The 24,878-nt window shown below is 38.6% G+C and overlaps 1 protein-coding gene across 2 annotated transcripts in view; it reads left to right on the top strand.

Moving 5' to 3' along the window:
* GNB4 (G protein subunit beta 4) overlaps window positions 1-24,878 on the top strand; it is a 70,037-nt gene that overhangs the window by 24,565 nt on the left and 20,594 nt on the right. For both annotated transcript variants that reach the window (XM_036851101.1, XM_036851100.1), the window contains exon 2: window positions 13,191-13,288. In XM_036851101.1, coding sequence (XP_036706996.1) covers window positions 13,232-13,288 — 57 coding nt within the window. In that variant the 5' untranslated portion in view covers window positions 13,191-13,231. The remainder of the gene's footprint in view (window positions 1-13,190; window positions 13,289-24,878) is intronic.

Raw genomic sequence — 24,878 nt, 5'->3', positions numbered from 1 at the left:
GAACTTGTTTGGTGGCACAACCTAACTTGAACTAATGTGAAACTGTTGCTGGTCTACTTTTTCCCCACCTAGTTGTGACGACACTTATATTTTGCTGCAGAAATACTCCTTCTGGATTATGTGGGTGCTGCCCCAGAGTCCAGTTGGTGTGGAATGAAATACGTGATGAATACACCTTTTTAAATCTGCAAAGCTGGGAATTCCCCAGTGGTCCAGTGGTTAAGACTCTATGCTTTCATTGCCAAGGGCGTGGGTTTGATGTCTGGTTGGGGAACTAAGGTCCCACAAGCCACGCGGTGCGACCAAAAAAAAAAAATCTGAAAAGCTGTTAAAAAATCTTTTTAAAATCTGTAGACTCCCAAATTCTGAAATGCATCTGGCCCTTAGGGCTTAGGGTAATGGATTATGGACTTCTGTGAATATGCACTTAAACCTCTGTTTTCCTTCTTAGACTGTAAACTCCTGGAGAGCTGGGCCTGTATCTAATTCATGTGTAGCCCCGGTTCTTGGCACATAATAGGCGTTCGGTAAATGTTTGGTGAGAGAATGAACTGTGCCAGAACAACCAGTTAGGTGAAGGGAAACAGACTTGAGAGCAGCACCTTATTTTTTCCTGGAACGCAGACAAAACAGACTGCCTTTAGTTCACAAGAGGCTGAATCATGTTACTTTTGGGGCACTTAAAAATGTTCAGTGTAATGAGAAATTTGGTAGCAAAATAAAAAAGCAAAACATAATGCCTATACTGCAGTATCAGCATCTCTTCTATTTTCCTCTCTTATTCACTCACCCCATACAGCTTTAGATTTTTGGCCAACTTCTTGAGAAAGAAAGCCACATGGGAATATCTGTAATGGGAAGACTACTTGGGGTGGGTAAGCAAGTGTGATTTTACATTCCTCTGAGAATGATCATAAAAGCTTTAAATACCTTAACTAATTCATTAAGGGTTTAGGGTTTTTTTTTTAATAAATAAAGTGTAGGAATTATGAATCAGGATTGCAGAGAGAAAAGCAGAACATTAGAGAATTTAATGATAATAATAGCAAACTTAACTTTTCTGATAGACTACTAGTAGGTAAAAGTAGTTTACATTTAAATTTTTAAAGTACAGTTTAAAGTATTCTTTCATGCCTTACATGAGCTTTCATGATCCATATGAAAATTATTGATAATTAAGAAATACTTGTATGTCTTTGTCTTACATGGATTAAAATAACTGTTCACTAACACAGCAGTATAATTGTACAGGCTACATAATGCCTTGCTTTAGTAAAAATTCTGTGGACATTTTAAGAAGTGTAGAGAGAAGTCTATTTGAATTATGCAATTGTATTTTTTTTCCATTTTATTTAATAAGTTGGCTTGGATACAATGACCCATTGGTATTTTTTGATATTTGTAACTGGTACAGCTGAACTTTTTTTTTTTTTTTTAATTTATTTATTTATTTATGGCTCTGCTGGGTCTTCGTTTCTGTGCGAGGGCCCTCTCCAGCCGCGGCAATTGGGGGCCACTCTTCATCGCGGTGCGCGGGCCTCCCACCATCGCGGCCTCTCCTGCTGCGGAGCACAGGCTCCAGACGCGCAGGCCCAGCAATTGTGGCTCACGGGCCTAGTTGCTCCGCGGCACGCGGGATCCTCCCAGACCAGGGCCCGAACCCATGTCCCCTGCATCGGCAGGCAGACCCCCAACCACTGCGCCGCCAGGGAAGCCCCAGCTGAACTTTTTAAAGGATAATTGATATGCTGCCTTCTACTCAACTAACAGTGCTTTCACTATATGATCAAGTTATTTAAAATGTGTTAAATGAATCAAATATTCATGTTGAGAAAGAACCTAGTCAAGAAGTTATAGTAATTAAAAAGCAGTATGCTTATATCAAACGAATTTCTGTTAAATTATTAGTTTAAAATTGCTTTAGTTAGTAATTTCAGTACAACTGCAGAGATTGTGATAAACAGCTCCAGTTGGATCTTGAGTAAAAATCACTGTTGGTGAAATTCCTTGACTGTATTCTTCTGATGATTTGTTTTTTGTTTTTTGTAAAGGAAGGTAGAGATGGCTCATATCTCATACACGTCTGTATCTTTCCTTCCTCCCAGGAGGGAAGCTTCTTAACTAGCTGACCGAAGATAGATCTGGAAAAACATACATATTTAAGAAATGAATTGGGGGTGGGAGGGGGCGGGGGGAGGAGCCCACAATGATACAGATAAGGAATAGTCAGTGAAGTACAAGGAGGATCTAGGAAGTGAGGGATCTGGAAAGCTATTGGAGTAAAGCTTGAATAAGAGGGAGGCTCATTAGATTCAACGGAGAGATCTAACGAAATGCCCTTCCAAGGAGGCATAGTGGAGTGGTTGAGAGACTGGGTTCCAGAGTCATACACGCTTTGATTCAATTCCCAACTCTGCTTCTAATCTTAGGCAAGTTGTTTAACCTAACCTCAGTTTATTTTTAAATTTCATTCCATTACATTTATTTTATGGTTCCCAGTGGACTTAAGGTGTGTTAAAAGGTAAACTGAGGGACTTCCCTGGTGGCGCAGTGGTTGAGAATCCGCCTGCCAGTGTTTGATCCCCGGTCTGGGAAGATCCCACATGTCACAGAGTGACTAAGCCCGTGCACCATAACTACTGAGCCTGCGAGCCACAACTACTGAGCCCACACACAACAACCACTGAAGCCTGCACGCCGTAGAGCCCGCATTCTGCAACTACTAAGCCCATGCGCCACAACTACTGAAGCCTGTGCACTCTAGGGCCTGCATATCGCAACTACTGAACCCGTGTGCTGCAACTACTAAAGCCCACGTGCCTAGAGCCCATGCTCCACAACAAGAGAAGCCACCTCAATGAGAAGCCCGTGCACCACAACAAAGAGTAGCCCCTGCTCGCCGCAACTAGAGAGAGCCCGCGTGCAGCAACAAAGACCCAGTGCAGCCAAAAATAAAATAAAAACAAAGGTAAACTGAGATGTATGGGGTTGGCCAAAAAGTTCCTTCGGTTTTAAAGTAAAAATAAAAGACACATTTTTCATTTTCACGAAGAACTTCATTGAACAACGTATTCACAGTTTTGTTCCACTACCTTCTGCCATTTTTCAGGCAACTTCATAATTCCATCTTCCCAAAACTTTTTCTTTTTGAGCAAAGAACTGTTCCAGGTGCCTTTTACAGTCTTCCAGGGAATTGAAATTTTTTCCATTAAGAGAATTTTGTAAAGATGAAATAAACGGAAATCTGAAGGTGCAATGTCTGGTGAATACAATGGATGAATCAGAACTTCCCAGCCAAGCTGTAACAGTTTTTGCCTGGTCATCAAAGAAACATGCGGTTTTGAGTTATCCTGATGGAAGAGTATGCGTTTTCTGTTGACTAATTCTGGACGCTTTTCGTCGAGTGCTGCTTTCAGTTGGTCTAATTGGGAGCAGAACTTGTTGGAATTAATCATTTGGTTTTCCGGAAGGAGCTCATAATAGAGGACTCCCTTCCAATCCCACCATATACACAACATCACCTTCTTTGGTTGAAGACCGGCCTTTGGTGTGGTTGGTGGTGGTTCATTTCACTTGCCCCACGATCTCCTCTGTTCCACATTATTGTACAGTATCCACTTTACATCGCCCGTCACAATATGTTTTAAAAACGGAACATTTTCATTACATTTCAGTAGAGAATTGCATGCAGAAATATGGTCAAGAAGGTTTTTTTCCCTTAACTTATGTGGAACCCAAACATCAAAGCGATAAACATAACCAAGCTGGTGCAAATGATTTTCAGCTCTTGATTTGGATATGTTGAGTATGTCAGCTATCTCCCATGTGGTATAACATTGATCGTTCTCAATTAATGTCTCAGTTTGATCGTTATCAACTTCAATTGGTCTACCTGACCGTGGAGCATCGATTTCCAGCAAGAAATCTCCAGCACGAAACTTCACAAACCACTTTTCACGTTTGATCAGTCACAGCACCTTCTCCATACACTGCACAAATCTTTTTTTGCTTTTCACTTGCGTTTTTACCTTTCTTGAAATAATAAAGCATAATATGTCGAAAATGTTGCTTTTTTCTCCCATCCTCAGTATTAAATGGCTACACAAAAATTCACCAATTTTGATAAGTTTTTTTTTTAAATGCACGCTAATATGACAGCTGTCACAATACAGTGTAACAAAATTGTTTTGAATGAAGTTAAAGACAACTAAGCGCTACTAGAGCCATCTTATGGAAAAAACCGAATGAACCTTTTGGCCAACCCAGTATTAAAAAGCTTAAGTTTTCTGAGCAGAAATCGATTTGGATCGGGCACTGCCAAACCAGAGTGGTTAGGAGTGTTCCACCAGCCACCTCTGGAGATGGGGTAGGACTTTTATAGAGAAGAGGAGGAAGTGAAGCAAGGGAATTACTTGATTGGCTGTAGTTTATGTGATTGCCTTATTGGTTTTGTTTGTTTTGTTTTGGCCGTGCTGTGAGGCATGTGGGATCTTAGTTCCCCCATCCCTAGCCCCCTGCAGTGGAAGCGCAGAGTCATAACCACTGGACCGCCAGGGAAGTCCCCATTGGTTGTCCTTAGGTTTTGATTTCTTAACCTTGAGGCATTTACAGGCTTACGTTTTGATTTGCTTACTCAGGCTGCTAAGGTATTAGAATCACCTCAGTCTAATGGCCTCCTTGTTTAACTGAACATGTGCAAGAGTTGGATTAATTGTAAATATAGTATTCATGGATCCATGTATGACTCACTGTTATATATTTATATTTGCTTGCTTATTGATAATGTATAAACACCTGTAAAGCAAATATCCAACTCAAGAATTTGGAAATTAACAATTACTTGCAACTCCGTGTGTGTTCCTTCCTTCTCTTTTATCATTCTCTTGCTTCAAAAAAGTCTTATTGCATATGTATGCATTCCTAAACAATATATTATTTAGTTTTAGTTGGTTTTGAGTTTTGTAGGGTATTATGCTGGTATGTGTCTTCTGGAACTTGCTTTTTTCCTCTTAGCAGTATTTTTCAGATTCATCTATGTTGTAGCTCATTCGTTTTCACTGCGATGTAATAATTTGCTGTGAAAACACTGTAATTATCCATTTTCCTATTGGCGGGTGTTATTTTATTGCTATTACAGGTGGTGCTGTATGAATCCAGCCCTTGAGCACAAGTACTTAAGTTTCTTTTAGGGCTCATCTACCCAGAAGTGGAATTAAATTGTCAGATTGAAGATACACATATCATCACCCTTGTTAGATATTGCCAAATTGCTTCCCAAAGAGCTGTCCTACCAGAATATGTTACCATTTTCCCACAGCTTTGCCAGCTCCTGGATGAGAAAAAATATTCTGTTAATCTGATAGGTATGAAATTGTTTATTTGCATTTCCCTGATTACTGAGGTTGAGCATCTTCTCATTTGTCTGTTGGCCTCTACTGGCTTTCCTGCTGTGACCTGCTATTCGTGCTATAATTCGCACATTTTTCTTTTGGGTCATCAGCCTTTTTTATTATTAGCTTGTAGGAATTTTAAATTCTAGATTCTGCAGACCTAAAACAGATAGATTGCCAGATATTTCTCCAGCAAAGATGGGTTTATTTGGGTTTATTGCAGAGAAGTGCAATTCAGGGTCTGCAACCATGGCAAACCAGCTGCAAGTCTCACAGGGCAAAGGAATGAGAACTCTTTTATAGAGACGAAAATGAAGTTGGGAGGGCTGTAGTAAACAGAGTCCATGGCTTTTCATTGGCTGAGTCCTTGCCAGGAAAGAAGAGGTGTCTTTCTTTTGGTCTGTGTTATGTCACAGGGTGTGAGAGCTCCCTCTTCTGACCTCCCAACTCTATTTAATTTTCTGTTTATTAATTTTTTATGAGACTAATCCTTTCTTTGAATTTTAGCTTGCAGCTGTCCTTTTCCGATCTGTGTCTTCCTTTTTTGTTTTTTTCTTTCTTTCTCTTTGGGGTAGAGGAGAAACTCTCTTCTCATCATGCATACACTGCACTTACACAGCTGAAGATGCTAGCTCTTATAGCTGACCTTTCCTCCTCTCCTCCATCTTCTTGTATATAGGGATAATTGTGAAAATCATCATCAACTGTGTGTGTGTGTGACGTGGTGTGCAGCAGACTATTGGGCTGTTTAGTAAGCCTGGAGAGTGATTCTGCTCCCGTATGTTGGAAGCTTTTTTAAAAAGTAGTGTGTTTGATGCCTCTTTGTTTTCAGTTTTGGGCCAGTTACCAGGTCTGAGTCCTTAGGAGAAGTTATACTCAATTTTCTGTTATGCACGTAACCAGAGTAGATGGTATACTTTTATTTCTGTCTATAATCACTTCCTTTTTTGGTCAATAACTCAGGGAAAGTCTGATCAGAGACTGTTTTTTGGTTTACTCCCTTCTTAGGTTCGGATCTTGATTATTTTAAAATTTAGATAAGACTCTTCCTTATCTAAGAAGTTAATTTATACTGCACTTAGTCTGCCTGGCTACACCCACTGAGGATTTTTTCATTCGTTGGTGACTGTCTTACTGGTTTTCTCCTGTCATTATTTTCCATATTTTTCTTTTCCCCACATAGAATTTACAATGCTTTTATAAAATATTTTGCCACTTCCCTGGTTTCTGTCCTGTATTAACTGTGGATGCAAAGGAACTGCAAGAGGGCAAGTAGTCAGATGACTTTGTTTTCTACAAGTCAAAATAAATGCCCATAGAGACTTCACTTTTCTGATTTTGAGCATGCTGTTAGGTGTATCGTTTGAGGGAGCTACTTTAATAAACTATACCTCATGCAACAATGTTGTTCTCAGAATTCAAAGCTTTTCTAGCCATATTATATACACACAGACCATGTCAAATACACAGATTGGCTACTTCTTTAAATCCTCCCCTTCGAAGCATAATTTATTAGGATTTATCATATTAGGTTTCATCTGGGGTTATCCTGTTGCTTCTCTTTACCCTAATCAGCCTCTGGGCTTGTCTGGAAGTAGTTTATAATCTACTAGTCTGTGCTGGATGTACTTTTTTTTTTTTGGTATTCTTGGGAATACAACAATTGTCAGGTGAGAAGAAAACATCAACAGAAAGTCTGTGTAATCAAAATGTTCTTCCTCCATAGTAACAGGACTAATGTAAGCAGATCAGGTAGCGGGTCCCCAAGAAGGAGCATCAAGAATGGCTTTCTTGACAGAAGAGAATCCATTTTGGCCTAAGCCATTTTGTGCTCTAAACCTGGCGGCAACGCTTGCCCTTGAACGGGTCTTAGTAATTAATGATCTTAAGGGAACGAAAGAACGACAGGCAAGAGAAGTAACAACAACAAAGATAATATATCAGTCATAAAGACTCCCAGTTTTATTTCTGTGGTAAAAGATTAGCCTGAAGGGCTCAACCACCAGATCAACTGGAACCTAAGGGATGATGATGTTTGTTGACCTTTTCTGAAGTCACCACTTCAGTCAACTACAGTTTAGCCTCTGTAGACCCGGCCAAGCCCCTTCTTGAGTCTGCATGTATCCTTAGCTTAAAATTTCCTAAGTTTTGCTGCTGGAAGACACTGCTTTGGGAAAGATCCCCAGTGTTCTCCTTACTTGGTGCAAGTAATAAATCCTTCCTTCTCCCAGCCTTTAGCTTGGTTGTGTTTTTTGGCTTGACACCCACCAAGAGGTGAACCCAGTTTTCGGGTAACACTAATAAGTTTTCAATTAAAGAGTGAAAAGTTAGTTCCTGTTTTTAGCAACAGATATGATAGGCGGGGAAGGCAGCTTTGATATTTTTCAGACATCCAAAGAAAGTTTGCGGTATTCAATAGCGGAAGAAAAGTAATTTTCACTCTACCTTTCTGAGTTCTTGGGTGAGACCCCATGTAATAAAAGATTAACAAGAGAAAAACACACAGAAGTTTATTAATATGTATACCTCCAGTAAACATGTGAAATACCCAGGGAAAAATGAGTAACTCCCTGAGGTAACCCAAGCCACCAGCTTAAATATTGGGTTGGCCAATAACTTTGTTCAGATTTTCCCATAACAGCTTAAGGAAAAGCCCGAATGAACTTTTGGGCCAACCCAATACCATCTTCAGCTAAAGACAAAAGAAAGGTTGGGAGGTTAGGGGTGGAGACTAGTCTTGGGAGGATCCTAGGAAAAGCAAGGGTAGGGTTTGATGTGCAGATTTAAATCCCAAGACTCTCGTCATTTATAGTCATCCCTCACTTCTGGTACTGAGAGGGAGACACCCTTACAAATGGAGATTTGCTTTGTAAATGTCACTCTCCATTGCAAAGGGGTAATTTCTACTCTTGTTTTCAGAGTTTCTCTTGTGTCTGTTGTTTCTCAAGATAATCCTCCTGCCTAAGAGGCATATTTTGGGGAGGCATATTTTGCTACCCTTCATTGGTCACAAGCATCACAAGGGTTCTGATTTTGCTGCTTGGAAACGTTTCTCAGACAATCCGTTGCCTTATAATTACCCCCTTCTTTTCCATTATGCCTGCTTAAACTTAACTGAAGTCATTGGGCATGAGACTTGAGAATTCAGAATTCCATATGAGGAAATAGGGTCATGTAAAGGCAACTGTCTTTGAAAGTTCTTAAACATAGAAAAAGGACTGTTAGTGATGGTGAAATGTAGAATCAAGGAGTTTTTTTTTTCTTAAAGGGAGAGACTTGAGTGTGTAACCCCTAATGGAAAGGATAGAGTCGAAAGTGAAATGCTCCCCAGAGGTTGTTTGCTGAATGAAAATGAGGAATTATAACTTTACAGTGGACGTGAATACACTGATTAATCTTAGCTTCGCTAATAGCGGCATAAACATTAAGTTCATTCTGATGTATTGTAATATGAAGTCTAGTCTCACCTAGAAGTATTCTTGCCAAATACATTGAACTTGAATATCATGTAGCCTGTAGCTCTAACTTCCTTCCAGTTCATAGACAGTATAGAGTATAGAGAAACAAGTTAAACAGTACCATGGGAAGTAAACAGAATGTGGGACATTCTACAGGACAGCTGTCTCCAATAAGTCAATTAACATAGAAAAAAAGAAAGCAGGAGATGGATTCTTCTGGTTGGAGAGATTTAAGAGATAAAACCAACTATATAGTCCTTTAATTGGATCCTAATTTGAACAAATCTGATGTAGAAGACATTGGTGGAATAATTGGGGAAATTTGAAAATGGACTGGGTATTAGCTACTAAATAGTTGGTGTTAATTTGGGAGGTTTGTTAATGGTATTATGGTTTAGTAGGAAAATGTCTTGATATTTTTGGAGATGTGTACCTGAAGTGTTTAGGGGTAAAGTATCTTTTTTCTTTTGTAAATTTATTCATTTATTGGCTGTGTTGGGGTCTTCGTTGCTGCTCGTGGGCTTTCTCTAGTTGTGGTGAGCGGGGACTACTCTTTGAGTGGGGGCTACTCTTCGTTGCGGCACGTGGGCTTCTCATTGCGGTGGCTTCTCTTGTTGTGGGGCACAGGTTCTAGGCGCGCAGGCTTCAGTAGTTGCGGCGCATGGGCTCAGTAGTTGTGGCTTGCGGGGTCTAGAGCACAGGCTCAGTAGTTGTGGCGCACGGGCTTAGTTGCTCTGCGGCATGTGGGATCTTCCCGGACCAGGGCTCGAACCCATGTCCCCTGCATTGGCAGGCAGATTCTTAACCCCTGTGCCACCAGGGAAGCCCTAGGGGTAAAGTATCTTGATGTCTGTGATTTTTTTAAAATTTGTTTTATTGAAGTATAGTTGATTTATAATGTTGTGTTAATTTCTGCTGTACAGCACAATGATTGTTATACACATATATATATATACACATTGTTTTTCATATTCTTTTCCATTATAGTTTGTCACAGGATATTGAATATAGTTTCCTATGCCACACAGTAGGACCTTGTTGTTTATCCATTCTATATATAATAGTTTGCGTCTGCTAATCCCAAACTCCCAATACATCCCACTCCACCCCTCTCTCCTTGGCAACCACAAGTCTGTCCTCTATGTCTGTAATTCTGTTTCTGTTTTGTAGATAAGTTCATTTGTGTCATATTTTAGATTCCACATATAAGCGATATCATATAATATTGGTCTTTCTCTCTCTGACTTCACTTAGTATGATAATCTCTAGGTCCATCCATGTTGCTGCAGATGGCATTATTTAATTATTTTTTATGGCTGAGAAATATTCCATTGTGTGTGTGTGTGTGTGTGTGTCTGTGTGTATATCTTTATCCATTGATGTCTGTGATTGACTTTAAAATACTTCAGCAAAAACAAAAGATGGAGCAAATACAGTAACAGTATTAACAATCTGTAAACCTTCACGGTGGACATTATGGATGTCTGTTATATTAATTTCTCTGCCTTTCTCTGTGTTTGAAATTTTTTTTAATAAAAAGACTAAAACCATCAAGAAAGAGTGAGAAGTTGAATGTACTAGATGAAAAGGGATAATCAGAAATGTAAGATTACTGAAAAGGTAGGGAGAGATATGATCTAAATCTCAGGAGGAGGAACTGACCCAAATGACAGAAAAGTCAGCTTCTCTATTATAACAGAAGGGAAGGAGGAGCATATGATGAGTATGTATCATTTTGTAAAACTAATAGTGAGAAATTGAAAGAGTTCATGTCTGGTGGCTTCTGTTTTCTCTGTGATGTAGAAGGTAAGCTCACTTGCTGCAAGAGGGGTTGTGAGAAGGTCAGAAGCTGGCGAAGGATGCAAAGGAGTTGAAATCGTTGATATTGAGTGGACGTGATGGGTAAAGAGCTGCATATGGTAGCCAGGTGGTTTTGAGGGCCCAGCTAGATTGCTTATATGAACTTGTAGTAGAACTAACTTGCCCCGCTGTTTGACGTTTCTATCAGTGTTTGATAGATGGAGTGCTGGCTGAAAGAAAGTACGGAGTTGGGTTCATCGAAGTTGTGATTTTTGTCAGTTGAATGTGACCAAATAGAAGGGCAGGGGAAACTAGGGTACTGGCAGAGTTGTCAATGAAGTGCTGGACCTGAAATTCAGCCTGTATGAGAAGGGAGTGCAGCTTGCAACTAGAAGATGAATAAGTTCTGGAGATCTAATGTACAGCATAGTGAGTGTAGCCAGCCACACTGTGTTATATACTTCAAAGCTGCTAAGAGACTAGATCTTAGATGTTCTCTCCACAAAAAAGAAATTGTAATTATGTGATGTGATAGAGGTGTTAGTTAACGCTTTGGTGGTAATCATATAAATATGTAAATATCAAATCAACATGTGTGTCTTAAACTTACACAATATTATATGCCAACTATACATACCTCAATTTTGAAAAAGGGGGAATTGCCACAAACTCACTATATTTCACATTGGATCCCTCATCTTTTATATGAACCTTCTCCCTGTCAAGGACTGTAAAGGGTCTGGGATTTTACCTACTTAATAAGCTAATAAATTAGCCTGTTCGTGTTTTGTGGATGCTGGCAGAAGACATAAGACTCTTGGGTCAGAGACCAAGGACTTTATTACTCACAGCACCCCAGGTAGCATGGCCTGATGTTGGTTTTTGCCCGTTCCCCATGCTCCTCAGTCCCGTGGAGGTGACCCAGGTGTGCCTAGATGGATGCCACATATGCATTGGGTTTGCATCGCAGTCTAGAAACACTGAGCTAAGGGAATTTACCACTTTTATAGTAAGAAGAAGCAAGGTCTCTCTTTGTCTTGGGGCAGACGTTGTCTCATCCCTCAAGGTTGCTCACTCCAAATGCAGCCTTGAGAAATGGCTTAGGTAAAAGTGACTAGGGCCTTGTATTTTTGGCATACGCAGCAGAATGTGCAGGGATGCTCAGGGCCCCATGGCCTCTCCTAATATTCCCCCTCCACAGAGTAGTGGTGGTGATGAGGGAACTGCTTCCTCTTTGTCATTTCTATTCACAGTACCTCCATCCTTTTGGCACCCAAGCTGGAAAATTTCATTCATTTGGAACAACTCATAGTCTTTCCTGAATAACTCTTGTTAGCTGCAGATAGCTCCTCTTTAGAGGGTCCCTTGTGTATGTGTGGCTTTGGGGGGTGGAAAGGCAGTAGAGTTGGGTAAGAGGTGGTTTTGAATGCCCTTAAAAGTTATATGAGACCTCTTTGAGCCCCTTGATATACCTACAGAAAGTCATTCTGTAGAAAGAGAAAAAACAAAGCAGGTATGAAGAGAAAAGCAGGACAGGTAGAGAAAGAATACTGCCAGTTTCCAGTCTCTCTTTTCTTCCTGAGGTTATAACATCCTTGCCTTTTACTTCTAGGATTCATGCTAAATCCTTAGAATGAATTTTCCTTTAGTTCTTAGATTATTTTCACTGAAGCTGGAGCCTGCTTAGTGTGTTCAAGGAACATCAAGAAAGCTTTTGAGTGGCTGGAGCAGAGAGGGGTAGGGGGAGGAGAGATACGAGGTCAGAGGGGGTGTGTGTGAGAGACTGTGTAGGGCTCTGTGGGTCAAGATAAAGAGTTAGATTTTGCTCTGAGTGGAGTGAAAAGCCGTTGTAGGATTTAAAGCAGAAGAGTGACTTGTGTTTTAAAAGCATCTCTGGTTGCTATATTTAGAATAGACTGGAGAGTGGGCAAGGGCAGTAGAAAGGAGAGCAGGTGGATGTTGGTGGCTTGGACCAAGGTAGTCAAAGTGGAGGTAATCAGAGTTGGTCAAATCCTGGATATTTTTTGAAGGAATGCCTGACATGATTTGCTGGTGGATTAGATGTAGGGTATGAAAGAAACAGAACAGAGCCGTTAAGGATGACTCCCAGGTTTTTGGCTTAAACAATTGGAAGGATGGAATTGCCATTTACAGAGATGGGGAAGACTTCAGGGTGGTGTGGGGTTCAATTTTGAAGTAAGTTGAGGTGCCTGTTAGGCACCCAAGTGCGGATGTCTGTTGGTGCCCTTGAAATTGTTGTAAAGTATTTCTCCCTGGACTCCATTCTAGTACTGATTCTCTATAATTAAGTCTTGAATACTGCAACTCAAGCTGTCTCTTCCCTCCTCTGATCCCATTCCTCCATAAAGTCCTTTAGTAAATAATCTAGATCTATATTTACTAAGCAGTTTTAAGTTCCAGTAATAATTATCTCACTTGAGTTTCAGAGGGACCAAAAGGAAGTTACATGTCAATATTTAAAAAGTAGATTAATATGTAAATGGAGAACTGAGTCAGTCTCTCTCTCTTTCTTTTTGAATAGTGACTTTCATTTGTTAGTTTCTGAGATAAACAAATTCAAGGATGAGTGAGCTGGAACAGTTGCGGCAGGAAGCCGAGCAGCTGCGGAATCAGATCCAGGTAAGAGCAAACTTTTTCATTTTGAAATTTTAACATTTTTATGTAATACCAGCGATGAACAAAATTTGTGCGTTAGTTTATCAGTCTACATATATTAAATAATTTATAAGGTGAGAAATGGTCAATTTGTTTTTATCATGCCTCTAAAGATCTCTCCAAAAATCATTCCTAACAAATACCTTTGTGGACCAACGGCCTCTGTGTCCCTAAGAAGTTAATAGTGTACATGTAATCTCTGCTGACATGGTAATTCTCTTCTACTCACACACCTGGAATCATAGTTTGATTTTTGGTATGATGAGGCACAATGTAATATCATAATGTTACATAATATCATAATATCACATAATGTAATATATTAGAAAATTAATCTCTAAATTATTAGATTGCAGAAAAACATTAAAAATGATTCGTGGCATAATGAAGACGTCTGTCATCTTTACTCTTGGAAATCAAAACAATAAAGAGCATAAGGAACAAATACAAGCTTCATCTTTAACAAAATTAAAGACACTTAGAACTTCAAAACCTAATAGAGTGGGGAAAAGTTGTCAAATGTTAGGGTGTGGAAAGGCTCTGAGAGAGGGCTTCTGCGACTGTAAATCTCATATTCCCTCAGGGACAACATCGTTCCTTTCTTTTGGAACAGTGAAAACAGATGCTTCCCTGGACTGAGAAATATCAAGGAAGGCAGAGATAAACATGAAAGGATATAGACATGCTGTCTTTTAGGAAGCCTCTTGGTGAGAAGGTAGAGGAGAGACTGAATTACGTGTAGCCTGCTGCTGCCTACTTCTTTTCACGGGGAAAAGTAAGAGCTAAACAACTTACAAATATAAACGAAAAACTTCATAACGATGCAGGGAGAATCCAAGTTATTAGTAACTTGGAACACTGCTGTGATCTCTCCAGTATGAATCTTTTGCGGTAGCGATTTCAGAATTACTTATGTAATTTAAAAGTGAAGAATAAGAAAAAAGGAACAATCATAGGATCTATGCAAAGATATTTCAGGAAAGAGAGGAAAGGAGCAGGAAAAACAAGGGATGGGGGAAGAACACTCAGCAGAAAAATGTTGATTCTGAGCAGATTAAAATCATAATCATTCTTATCACCAGGAATTCAAGGAAGTTAATGATTTAGATGTGAATGAGAACTCTGAGTGGTTACCTTAGGTGTCTGAACAAACCTGTCAAAACAAAGGAGGGATTTATTTTTTCTGGGATGATTAGAGAAGGCTTCGTAGGCTAATCTCTGAGTTAGATGTTGCTACCACCACCAGAATGGATTCTCTACCGTCTCTGCTTTGTGTCACTTGCTCCAGATGCTGAGCAGGAGTGACTGATTGGCCAAGCACATTGGTCACGTGGCCGTCTCATTTTTAAAAATCTTTTCTCTGTATCTGTAAGCTTGGTTTTTTGTTTTTTGTCTTTTTTTAGCTTGCACATATAAGTGAGATTATGTGGTATTTGTCTTTCTCTGTCTGACATATTTCCCTTAGTGTAATGCCCTCAAGGTCCATCCATGTTGTCACCACAAATGGCAAGGTAGTCTTTTTTTTTTTATAGGTCTTTTATTTTATTTATTTATTTATTTATTTATTTTTGGCTGTGTTGGGTCTTCGTTTCTGTGCGAGGGCTTTCTCCAGTTGCGGCAAGCGGGGGCCACTCTTCATCGCGGTGCATGGGCCTCTCACTATCGTGGCCTCTCTCTTGCTGCGGAGCACGGGCTCCAGATGCGCAGGCTCAGTAGTTGTGGCTCACGGGCCCAGTTGCTCCGCGTCATGTGGGATCTTCCCAGACCAGGGCTCGAACCCGTGTCCCCTGCATTGGCAGGCAGATTCTCAACCACTGCGCCACCAGGGAAGCCCCAAGGTAGTCTATTTTATGGCTGAATAATATTCCATTGTGTGTATGTATGTGTGTGTGTGTGTATGTATCTCACATTTTCTTATCCTTTCATTTGTCAACAGATACTTAGGTTGTTTCCATATCTTGATTATTGTAAATAATGCTGCAGTGAACATGAGGGTGCATATATCTTTTTGAGTTAGGGTTTGTTTTTTTTTAAAATTTATTTATTTATTATTTATGGCTGTGTTGGGTCTTCGTTTCTGTGCGAGGGCTTTCTCTAGTTGGGGCAAGTGGGGGCCACTCTTCATCGCGGTGTGCGGGCCTCTCATTATCGCGGCCTCTCTTGTTGTGGAGCACAGGCTCCAGACGCACAGGCTCAGTAATTGTGGCTCACGGGCCTAGTTGCTCCGTGGCATATGGGATCTTCCCAGACCAGGGCTTAAACCCGTGTCCCCTGCATTGGCAGGCAGATTCTCAACCACTGCGCCACCAGGGAAGCCCTGAGTTAGGGTTTTTGTTTTCTTTAGATAAATACCCAGAAGTGGAACTGTTGGATCATATGGTGGTTCTTTTTTTAATTTTTGAGGAACCTACATACTGTTTTCCATAATGGCTACACCAATTTACAGTCCCACCATCAGTACTCAGTGTTCCCTTTTCTCCACATCCTTGTCAACACTTGCTATTTCTTCTCTTTTTGATGATAGCCATTCTGACAGATGTGAGTTGCTGTCTCGTTGTGGTTTTTATTTGCATTTCCTTGATGATTAGTGATGTTGAACACATTTTCATGTACCTGTTGGCCATCTGTATGTCTCCTTTGGAAAAATGCCAGTCAGACCCTCTGCCCATTTTATTTATTTTTATTATTTTATTTTTTGGCTACGTTGGGTCTTCACTGCTGCACACGGGCTTTCTCTAGTTGCGGCGAGTGGGGGCTGCTCTGTTTTGGTGCACGGGCCTCTCGCTGCGGTGACTTCTCTTTGTTGCGGAGCACAGGCTCTAGGCACGCAGGCTGCAGTAGTTGTGGCACACAGGCTCAGTAGTTGTGGCTCACGGGCTCTAGAGCACAGGCTCAGTAGTTGTGGCGCACGGGCTTAGTTGTTCTGTGGCATGTGGGATCTTCCCGGACCAGGGCTCGAACCCGTGTCCCCTGCATTGGCAGGCGGATTCTTAATCACTGCACCACCAGGGAAGTCCCCTTCCGCCCATTTTAAAAATCAGATTGTTTTATTTTTCTGTTGAGTTCTATGAGTTCTTTATATGTTGTGGATATTAATCCCTTATCAGATATACGATTTACAAATATTTTTCCCATTCAGTAGGTTGCCTTTTCATTTTATTGATGGTTTTCTTTGCTGTCAGAAGCTTTTTAGTTTAATGTAGTCCCACTTGTTTATTTTTGCTTTTGTTATCTTTGCTTTTGTGGTCAAATCCAAAAAATCATCACGAAGACTGATGTCAGGGAGCTTACCGCATATGTTTTCTTCCAGGAGTTTTATGATTTCAGATCTTGCATTCAGGTCTTTGATCCATTTTGAGTTAATTTTTGTGTGTGATGTAAGATAGTGGTCCAGTTTCATTCTTTTGCACGTAGCTGTCCAGTTTTCCCAACACCACTTATTGAAGAGACTGTCTTTTCCCCATTATGTATTCTTGGCTCCTTTGTTGTAAATTAATTGATCATATATGTGTGGATGTATTTCTCTGCTGTCTGTTCTGTTCCATTGATCTATATATCTGTTTTTGTGCCAATATCATACTGTCTTAATTACTATAGCTTTGTAATATAGCTTGAAATCAGGGCATGTGATGCCTCCAACTTTGTTCTTCTTTCTCAAGCTTGATTTGGCTGTTTGGGGTCTTTTCTGGTTTTATACAAATTTTAGAATTGTTTGTTCTGTTTCTGTGGAAAATGTTATTGGGATTTTGATAGAGATTGCATTGAATCTGTAGATTGTTTTGGGTAGTAGGGACATTTTAACAGTATTCTTCCAGTCTGTAAGCACAGAATATCTTTTCATTTATTTGTGTCATCTTCAATTTCTTTCATCAGTGTCTTAGTTTTCAGTGTACAGGTCTTTCATCTTCTTGGTTAAATTTATTTCTAGGTAATTTATCCTATTTGATGCAATTGTAAATGGGATTGTTTTCTTAATTTCTCTTTCTGATAGTTCTTTATTGGTGTATAGAAATGCAGTTGATTTCTGTATATTTATTTTGTATCCTGCAACTTTACCAAATTCATTTATTAGTTCTCAGTTCTGATGGAGTCTTTAGTGTTTTCTGTATATAATATCATGTCATCTGCAAGTAGCAATAGTTTTACTTCTTCCTATCAAATTTGGATGCCCTTTATTTATTTTATTTCTTTTCTTTGCCTAATCACTCTGGCTAGGACTTCCAATACTATTCTGAATCAAAGTGGCAAGCATGGGCATCCTTGCCTTGCTCCTGATCTTAGAGGGAAAGCTTTCAGCTTTTCACCATTGAGTATGTTATATATGTCATATATGGCCTTTATCATGTTGAGGTACATTCCCTCTATATCCACTTTGTTGAGAGTTTTTATCATAAATGGATATTGAATATTGAATTTTGTCAAAAGCTTTTTCTGCATCTGCTGAGGTGATTTTATGATATTTATCCTTCATTTTGTTAATGTGGTGTATCACATTGATTGATTTGTGGGCGTTGAACCATCCTTGCATCCCTTGAATAAATCCCACTTGATCATGGTGTATGATCCTTTTGATGTGTTGTTGAATTCTGTCTGTTAATATTTTTGAATCTATGTTCATCAGGGATATTGGCCTGCAATTTTCATTTCTTGTGGTATTCTTGTCTGGAGTGACTGGCCAATCACTTGGTCATGTGCTGATCTCATTTAATGCTTGTAGCAACCCTATGAGGTAGATGGTGTTACTTCGTAGCTGAGGAGACTGAGCCTCAGTGAGATTGAGTAACTGGCAAAGGTAACATAACTATGAAGTGGTAGATCCAGGACTCAATCCAGGTGTATTTTTGCTCCAGAGCCCGTGCCATAGGTACTCCTGTGGCCCTGCCTCCCCATCATGTCTGCTCAGATCTGGCTCTGTAGCCTGTGCTATAGCCACATGAATCTGGTTGTCATTCCCTGAACATGCATTGCTCTTTTCCACTTTGTTGCCTTTCTTCAAATCGTTTCCTTTTCCTGGAATTATACTACCTCTGCTCTAATTTTGTTCCTGGGACTTCTGTTCATTGAATCCTAGTCTTCCTCTAAAAAGCCTCACCAGAGTCCTGCACTTGGATTTCTTATTCTTTTGTTGGAAGGCAGCATTGCCTGGTGAAAAGGACATGGATTCCATCTTTTAATTATTTTGTGGCCAGGACATGTTTACAGCTTTTTTTGATGCTCAGTGTCTTTGCCCACTGTATAGGTTTGCGGAGAGGAGTAAAACAGAATGACATGTAAAGGATTTAGATCAATGCCAGCAGTTCCTTACTTGTACAGCCCTTTGGATTTGTGTTACAAGGCTGATTACAGCCCACCTTGTTGTATTATAGCTCCTTGTGCACATTTGTCTTTACTACCTGTACTTGGCTGGGAAATTCTGTGTTTTAATTATCTTTGTATCTCACCAGCATCCAAGCAGAATGTCATGGGCATAGTTGCTCACTGAATCATCTTCCATGATTTCAAGTAACCACGTGTATGTAAAATACCATGTACTTTTCTTATCAGTTTCATCATGTCATGCTATATTTAAAGACCATTTCTTCCTTCTTTCTTTTTTTTTCCCCCCTTAATTCCAGAAATATAATTTAACTATATATTTAACTGTGGTATAAACAGATGACATAATAGAAATATATGCTATTTGGTGCAATACATGATTCATTTTAAAAGTTTATTTTTTTTTATATTGGAGTAGCATTGATTAACTATAATTCATTTTAAATTAAAAAAACAGAAATAGAGAACATGTAGATTGTCTTTTGTAATGGTTACTTGTTTGATTTGGAGTGAGAAACACCACTTTTATTTTGCACAAAGATATTAATAGCAGAGCTTTATTTCTTAAGGTGGGCAATAAGGAATTCAGCTGTTAATTGGGAATGATTCTCTTATATTCAGTTTTATAATGGATAAAAGTGTTCATAAGTTCAGTAATTTTAACTTGCAGTGTTTTAATTGTGTTGTTAATATTAAGGTAAGGTCTATGAGGGCAGGGATTTTTGGTTTGTCTACTGCTCTATCCATGGTGCCTAGCATAGTACATGACACAGTGTGCAACAGATTTTTTTAATTGAATGACTGAATTAAGAAAGATGATCTAAACAGTGATAGTTCATTTTCATAAAGCTTAAAATCAGGTCTTTTTATAGAATTGTCTTCTACTCCAGCATTTTTGGACATGGCTCAGGCTGTCACTGTCGTTTCTGGAAATTCTTTTCATTGTAGGAAAGTGGGCTAAATTACTCCTTGCCAAATGAGGTTTCTAAACCCACAGTCTGAGAATGAGAGAATCAAATCATATGTTTGTGTAACTGCTTATGAACACCCTTACATAGAAATAGTCTAAGTGCTTATAAATAGGTTGAAAAGGCCGCCAAAAAGATTGCATACTTATCCAGTCTTTGTTGCAGACGGTGGCAGGCATCCCCTGGCTGAATGGAACAGGTTGTCCTTTGGGGACAGTAATTCAACAAATCGTGTGTGCCTCTCTGCACAGAAGCGTGCACAGCACACTGGGGAAGAACAAAGTTGAAGACCACACTACCCTAACCTTTGGGGGAAAAAATTGGAACAAATCTAGTCAGAAGAATTAACTGTGCTTCCCATGTATATGAATCCTCTAAATTTATTATTAACTGATAAACTTGATTTAAAACATTTTGTTGCTTATTAAACATGTTCTTTGCTTGCCGTTACTTATTTTGTTCCATTAATTTTTGTTTCACTATCTTCCTTTTAATAATTCTCTTCAGTTTGTGTAAAAATTAAAGGTCTCTTTGAAAGGCTACCCTATAATACTTAGGCAAAAACACCTGCTTACATGTAGGGAATTTGCTTTTAATAAAAAAATATAACTCATTATATAAAAAATTATTTTCCTGACATACTGTATCTTTTTATCATGTTAGATCAAAAGTATTTTATTTCTAATAGCACCTGTATACAGTATACTTGCAAAGTATCTTAAAGACGTGTTATTTTTTAATTAAAAAATTTTAATTGAGGTATAGTTGTACAATATTATATAAGTTTCAGATGTACAACATAGTGATTCATAATTTTTAAAGGTTATATTCCATTTATAGTTATTATAAAATATTGGCTATATTCCCTGTGTTGTGTAATATGTCCTTGTAGCTTATTTATTTTATACATAGTGGTTTATACCTCTTAATTTCCTAAGCCTATCTTGCCCCTCCCTCTTCCCTCTCCCCACTGGTAACCAGTAGTTTGCTCTCTATATCTGTAAGTCTTTTTCTTTTTTGTTTTATTGACTAGTTTGTTTTATTCTTTAGATTCCACATCTAAGTGATACCATACAATATTTGTCTAAACTAAAAGCTGCTTCTTTGAAAACATAAACAGAATTGATAAAGCTTTAGCCAGAGTCATCAAGAAAAAAGGGAGAGGGCTCAAATCAATAAAATTAGAAATGAAAAAGGAGAAGCTACAATGGACACCACAGAAATACAAAGGATCATAAGAGACTACTACAGGCAACTATATGACAATAAGCTGGACAACCTAGAAGAAATGGACAAATTCTTAGAAAGGTACAACCTTCCAAGACTGAACCAGGAAGAAATAGAAAATATGAACAGCAGAATCACAAGTACTGAAATTGAAACTGTGACTAAAAAACCTCCAACAAACAAAAGTCCAGGACCAGATGGCTTCACAGGCGAATTCTATCAAACATTTAGAGAAGAGTTAACACTTATCCTTCTGAAACTATTCCAAAAAATTGCAGAGGAAAGAACACTCCCAATCTCATTCTCTGTGGCCACCATCACCCTGATACTAAAACCAGACAAAGGTACCACAAAAAAAAGAAAATTACAGGCTAGTATCACTGATGAACATAAATGCAAAAATTCTCAACAAAATACTAGTAAGCCAGACCCAATATACATTAAAAGGATCATACATAATGATCAAGTGGGATTTATTCCAAGGATGCAAGGATTTTTCAATATCCGCAAATCAATCAGCGTGATACACCACATTAAGAAATTGAAGAATAAACACCATATGATCATCTCAGTAGATGCAGAAAAAGCTTTTGACACAATTCAACACCCATTTATGATAAAAAACTCTCCAGAAAGTGGGCATAGAGGGAAACTACCAACATAATAAAGACCATATATGACAAACCCACAGCAAACATCATACTTAATGGTGAAAAGCTGAAAGCATTTCCTCTAACATCAGGAACAAGGATGTCCACTCTCACCACTTTTATTCAACATGGTTTTGGAAGTCCTAGCCATGGCAATCAGAGAAGAAAAAAATATATAAGGAGGACTTCCCTGGTGGTCCAGTGGTTAAGACTCTGCCCTTCCACTGCAGGGTCTTAGTTGCGGCACGTGGGATCTTTTGTTGTGGCACACAGGCTCTTCGTTGCAGTGTGTGGGCTTCTCTCTAGTTGTGGCACACAGGCTCCAGAGCGCATGGGCTCAGTAATTGCAGTGCGTGGGCTCTCTAGTTGTGGCACACAGGCAAAGTAAGCCAGAAAGAGAAAGACAAATACCATATGATATCACTTATATGTGGAATCTAAAGTACGGCACAAATGAACCTATCTGCAAAACAGAACCAGATTCGCAGAGATAGAGATCAGACTTGTGACACAGAGATCAGACTTGTGGTTGCAAAGGGGGAGGGGAGAAGGAGAGGGATGGACTGGGAATTTGGAGTTGGTAGGTGCAAACTATTACATTTAGAATGGTTAAACAACAAGGTCCTATTGTATAGCACAGGGAACCATATCCAATCTCCTGGGATAAACCAAAATGGAAAAGAATATTAAAAAAAAAAAGTATATATGTGTAAAACTGAGTCAACTTGGCTGTATAGCAGAGATTGGCACAACATTGTAAATCAACTCTACTTTGATTTAAAAAAATTAAAAAAATAAAGTTGACTTTGTTTGATATGAGTATTGGTACTCCAGCTTTCTTTTGATTTCTATTTGCATGGAATACCTTTTTACATCCCCTCACTTTCAGTCTGTATGTGTCCCTAGATCTGAAGTGGGTCTCTTGTAAACAGCATATGTACAGGTCTTGTTTTTGCATCCATTCAGCCACTCTGTGTCTTTTGGTTGGAGCATTTAATCCATTTACATTTAAGGTAATTATTGATATGTTTTTCTTATTGCCATTTTGTTAATTGCTTAGGATTTGTTTTGGTAGGTCTTTTTTCTTCCCCCTTTGTTCTCCTGTGATTTGATGACTATCTTTAGTCTTGTGTTTGGATTGCTTTTTCTTTTTTTGTGTGTGTATCTATCATAGATTTTCAGTTTGTGGTTATCATGAGGTTTTGATACAGCAGTCTATATATATACAAGATTGTTTTGATTTGCTGGTCTTTTAATTTCAAATACATTTCAAATATCCTGCATTTGCATTCTCCTCATGATAGCTGGTTTTGATACCATATTTGTTTGGGGATGATTTTCTACCTTTACTCTATGTTTGCCTTTACTGGTGAGCATTCCTTTTTGTAATTTTCTTGTTTCTAGTTGTGGCCTTTTCTTTTCTGTCTAGAGATGTTCCTTTAACATTTGTTGTAAAGCTGGTTTGGTGGTGTTGAATTCTCTTAGCTTTTGCTTATCTGTAAAGCTTTTGATTTCTCTGCCAAATCTGAACAAGAGCCTTGCTGGGTAGAGTCTTCTTGCTTGTAGGTTTTTCCCTTTCATAACTTTAAATATATTGTGCCACTTCCTTCTGGCCTGCGGAGTTTCTGCTGAAAAATCAGCTGACAACCATATGGGGATTCCTTTGTTTGTTGTCTGTTGCTTTTCCCTTGTTGCTTTTAATATTTTCTCTTTGTCTTTAATTTTTATCAGTTTAATTAATATGTATCTTGGTGTGTTCCTTCTTGGGTTTATCCTGTATGGGACTCTCTGTGCCTTTCACTCTCTTCTCCTTCTGGGACTCCTATAATGCACATGTTGGTGCATTTAGTGTTGTCCCAGAGGTCTCTTGGACTGTCCTCATTTCTTTTCATTCTTTTTTTCCTTTGTTCTGTTTTGCAGCAGTGATTTCCACCAATCTGTCTTCCAGCTCACTTATTCGTTCTTCTGCTTCATTTATTCTGTTATTGATTCCTTTTAGTATATTGTTCACTTCAGTTATTGTATTGTTCATCTCCCTTTGTTCTTTAAATCTTCTAGCTCTTTTTAAACATTTCTTGTATCTTCTCGGTCTGTGCCTCTATTCTTTTTGCAAGATCTTGGATCATCTTTACTATCATTTCTCTGAATTCTTTTTCAAGCAGATTGCCCATCTCCACTTCATTTAGTTGTTCTTCTCGGGTTTTATCTTGTTCCTTTGTCTGGAACATATTTCTCTGCTGTCTTATTTTGTCTAACTTTCTTTTCGTTTTGTGGATGGTTTCCTTTGCTGTGCAAAGATTTTAAGTTTAATTAGATTCCATTTGTTTATTTTTGGTTTTATTTCCTTTGCTTTAGGAGACATAGCCAAAAAAAATGTTGGTACGATTTATGTAAAAGAGTGTTCTGCCTATGTTTTCTTCTAGGAGTTTTATGGTTTCTGGTCTTACATTTACGTCTTTAATCCATTTTGAGTTTATTTTTGTATATGGTATTAGAAAATGTTCTAATTTCATTCTTTTACATGTATCTGTCCTGTTTTCAAGTACTATATATTTTTTAAAATATTTCTGAAGTGACTTGGATTATACTGTAAATATTCTTCCCATCACCTCAATTTGTAGTTGCCAGAACAAATAGAAGGGAACTCAGAACTCTTGCTTTTTGGTGAAGCTTATTAACAAATATAACTCTGAATATGATGGGCTTATTAAATCAGTCTAGTTCAGTTTATTCGGGGGATGCAATTAAAAATCTTTTAACCATAAACCAAAAATATATTTGTGCAATAGAATAGAATTGTGTGTCTATATATAAAGCCATATATCTATGGCCAATTGATTTTTTAGCAAGGGTAACAAGACAATTCAATAGGGATAGAATAGTCTTTTCAACAAATATTGCTGGGACAGCTAGATATCCACATGTAAAAGAATGAGTTTGGACTCCTACCTCATACCATATATAAAAATTAACTCAAAATGGCACCTAAATATAACAGCTGAAAGTGTAGAATTTTTAGAAGTAAACCTAGTTGTTAATCTTTGTGACCTTGAATTAGGCAACAGTTTAATATGACACTAAAGCACAAGCAAGAAAGAAAAAAATAGATAGACAAATTGGTCTTCATCAAAAATATAAAAACTTGTGTGTCAGAGGAAACTATCAAGAAAATGAAAACTCAACCTACAGAATGGGAGAAAATATTTGCAAATCATAATCTGATAAGGGCCTAGTATCCAGAATATATAAAGAACTCCTATAACTCAACAATAAACAAATAACCCAATTTAAAAATGAGCAAAGAAGTTGATAGACATTTCTCCAAAGAAGATATACAAATGGCTAATAAGCGCATGTAAAGACACTCCACATGAAAAGATGCTTAGCATCACT

Source organism: Balaenoptera musculus, chromosome 4 (genome assembly GCF_009873245.2).
Source record: "Balaenoptera musculus isolate JJ_BM4_2016_0621 chromosome 4, mBalMus1.pri.v3, whole genome shotgun sequence".
NCBI classification, from domain to species: domain Eukaryota; kingdom Metazoa; phylum Chordata; class Mammalia; order Artiodactyla; family Balaenopteridae; genus Balaenoptera; species Balaenoptera musculus.
Note: the sequence above shows the minus strand (reverse complement) of the source record. Positions and strands in the feature narration are given on the sequence as shown.